At 42.4% G+C, this 2475-nt stretch overlaps 1 protein-coding gene across 1 annotated transcript; it reads right to left on the bottom strand.

Annotated features, from left to right (window-relative positions):
- Positions 1-465: 465 nt before the first annotated feature.
- LOC117194698 (Golgi pH regulator-like) lies at positions 466-2108 on the bottom strand. Its single transcript, XM_033399208.1, has one exon. It carries the CDS (start codon positions 1992-1994, stop codon positions 630-632), a length of 1365 nt encoding a protein of 454 aa, XP_033255099.1. The 5' UTR covers positions 1995-2108; the 3' UTR covers positions 466-629.
- Positions 2109-2475: the final 367 nt, after the last annotated feature.

The following is a 2475-nucleotide window of genomic DNA, read 5'->3' as shown; positions in this document are numbered from 1 at the left end:
GTGCCGATTCTAATGTGGAATTTGAAAATACTGATCAGGCTACTTTTTCTAACAGTTACTCCATGCACATATTTACCCGGTTGGAACTGGCACTGCGAAAATAGGGGGATGGGGTTGAGGTGCTAATTCCTTCTTTCTAAAGGTGTTTTTTTTTTTTTGTGTTGGGGCTGCTCACCTCCAAGCGGAAACTACAGAAAAAGTCGGAAAATCTTACTTCGAGGCTCCTAGCACTGTCGAAGGCCGGTACTCACGTTTTCGATTAGAGCCCAATCTGCTTTCTTGGGTTCTTTTTTCCCGATCGAGTGCACTTTGGTTTCACACCACGGTTATTTACGGCGGTTTAATTTTATTTTTATTATTTTTTTTTTTCTGAATGCTTGTACGGCCACGAGGAGAAAGAAAGATTTGGGCGGATCTACTGACCAACAAAAATTTTTTTCTCCGGATCTGCCTTTGATTTTTGATTTTTGTGCATTGATTGTGAAGTTACATAGTTACATAATATTCAATTAAATATATACACTGGTATATACATTGATTTAAACAACTTTCAGATTGCCGTAGTTATACTAAATTATTCTAAGACAATTCTCCTTAGCCTAATAGAGAGACTATCTGTCTCTCCTCTCTCAGTGTAAGTCGGAGTCATCCGAAGGAACTGGCTTCCGAGACAGATATAACACAACGGTGGTAGTCAGGGCGCTGACCAGGAATATGACATCGAACCAACGATGATAGAAGTTAAAGTGTAGATTGCCGAGAACCTCGGTGATGATCACCCGATACTCGGCTGGCATATTCATGCGCATCAGCAGCACCGAGGAGCAGAAATACATGCCCATGATCTGCCCGAGGATCAGCACGATGATGTTGCTCGACTTACTCGATGAAATGCGATAAAAGAACTTAGTGAGGGTTAGCAACAGGCCCCGTATGGAGGTGATCACGATGCAGCCAACCAGCCAAAACGAAATGTGCTGGTTCCAAAAGGCAAAGTCTATGTCAAAGCCGCACCAATGGATGGCTATCTCCAGGCCACCGGTTACGGGATCCTTGCGACCCACTCTGTCGAATATGATATTGATGCAACACATAAATATCTTATAGACGCAGTAGACACTGAAAAAGTGTCCAATCACATTAAAGTACTTTCCCTTCAGCGTTTCCGACCAACGCTGACGCTCTTCCATGTTTTTCAGCGAATTCAACTCCAGGAAGACGGAGCGCAGTAGCTCCTCCAAGCCGTAGACTTCTTGCTTTAGTTGGTTGATGTCTTCGCCGCTGTTTGTGCGGTGCACTGCCGACGTTATCATTTCCCATATTCTGGGCTTTGTGTTATGCTGTTTATTATGGTTATAAGCAGCCATAGCAATGCGTCGCTTCTTGCCCGTCAGCATATCCACCGTCAAAGCCAATCGACGTTCGAAACAGATGATGTCATTACGGGAAACGGGCTTGATAAAGTAGGTCATGCTGGTGTAGGGATAGTTCACGGCACCAAATCCAGACAGTATGGCCATTACAGTGACACCAATAACACTGATCCGGGAAACGCCCTGCTCAATGGTAAATATGCCGTGGGATGCACTAAGCAGTGGAAATGGTTCACCAATACGCCAGAGGCCATAGAGAAAGACAAACCAGCAGATTGTCGTCAATATTCTCACCAATTTGTCGGAAAAAAAGGAAATGCTGTGTATCACAGAGTAGCAGATATAGATCGGTATCACAGCCGTCACCATAAACAGTAGCAACGTGAGACCCAAGCGCCAATGGAAGTACCGGGAACTCGACTCTAGAACGCCGATGATCTCGAATATAATCAACTCAAACATGGTCACCGACAGGGCGAAGGTGGATGAGAAGATCAGCTGAACGGATATGTGGCGAATTTCATAGTGCTTGAAGAGTTCCTTGTTGAAAAACATCCATCCTCCGGCAAAAAACAGCATCTGCGACACAAATACAATCACACAGTCGCCCAGGAATGCCATTTTTAGCCCTCGTCTCCTTTCAGCTCAGATATAATAGTTATTTTTCAGGTGGCCCAGCCAGTGGCATTGCTTCGTTGGATTAATTTCGCTCTTAGAACAAATGCCAACAAGTACGAATATAAACAAAAGGTGCCACCGATGGGAATATATCGATAGGCGATCCTTCATGCACGATCCTTCGCCATTCACCTTGAATGGTTATGGACATGGTGGGGAGATTTTTGTTCGTTTTTAAGCATATTCTTAATGTCAACCCTAGATGGCGCTAGCCCCCACACGACCAGGAACATTTAACATGTAACACCACAACAAGAAATTAAGCCAACCTAACTATACACTAACTATGGAGACTAAACTTAATAATTAATAAGTATCTCGGTGAGGTGTAATATATACTTGTATAAATAATATAATATATATAAATATATTTATATATATAAATATATAAATATATAATATATATAATATATAAATAAATATA

The sequence above is a fragment of the Drosophila miranda genome (genome assembly GCF_003369915.1).
Source record: "Drosophila miranda strain MSH22 chromosome Y unlocalized genomic scaffold, D.miranda_PacBio2.1 Contig_Y3_pilon, whole genome shotgun sequence".
NCBI lineage: Eukaryota > Metazoa > Arthropoda > Insecta > Diptera > Drosophilidae > Drosophila > Drosophila miranda.
This window is presented reverse-complemented; position numbering and strand designations above follow the sequence as displayed.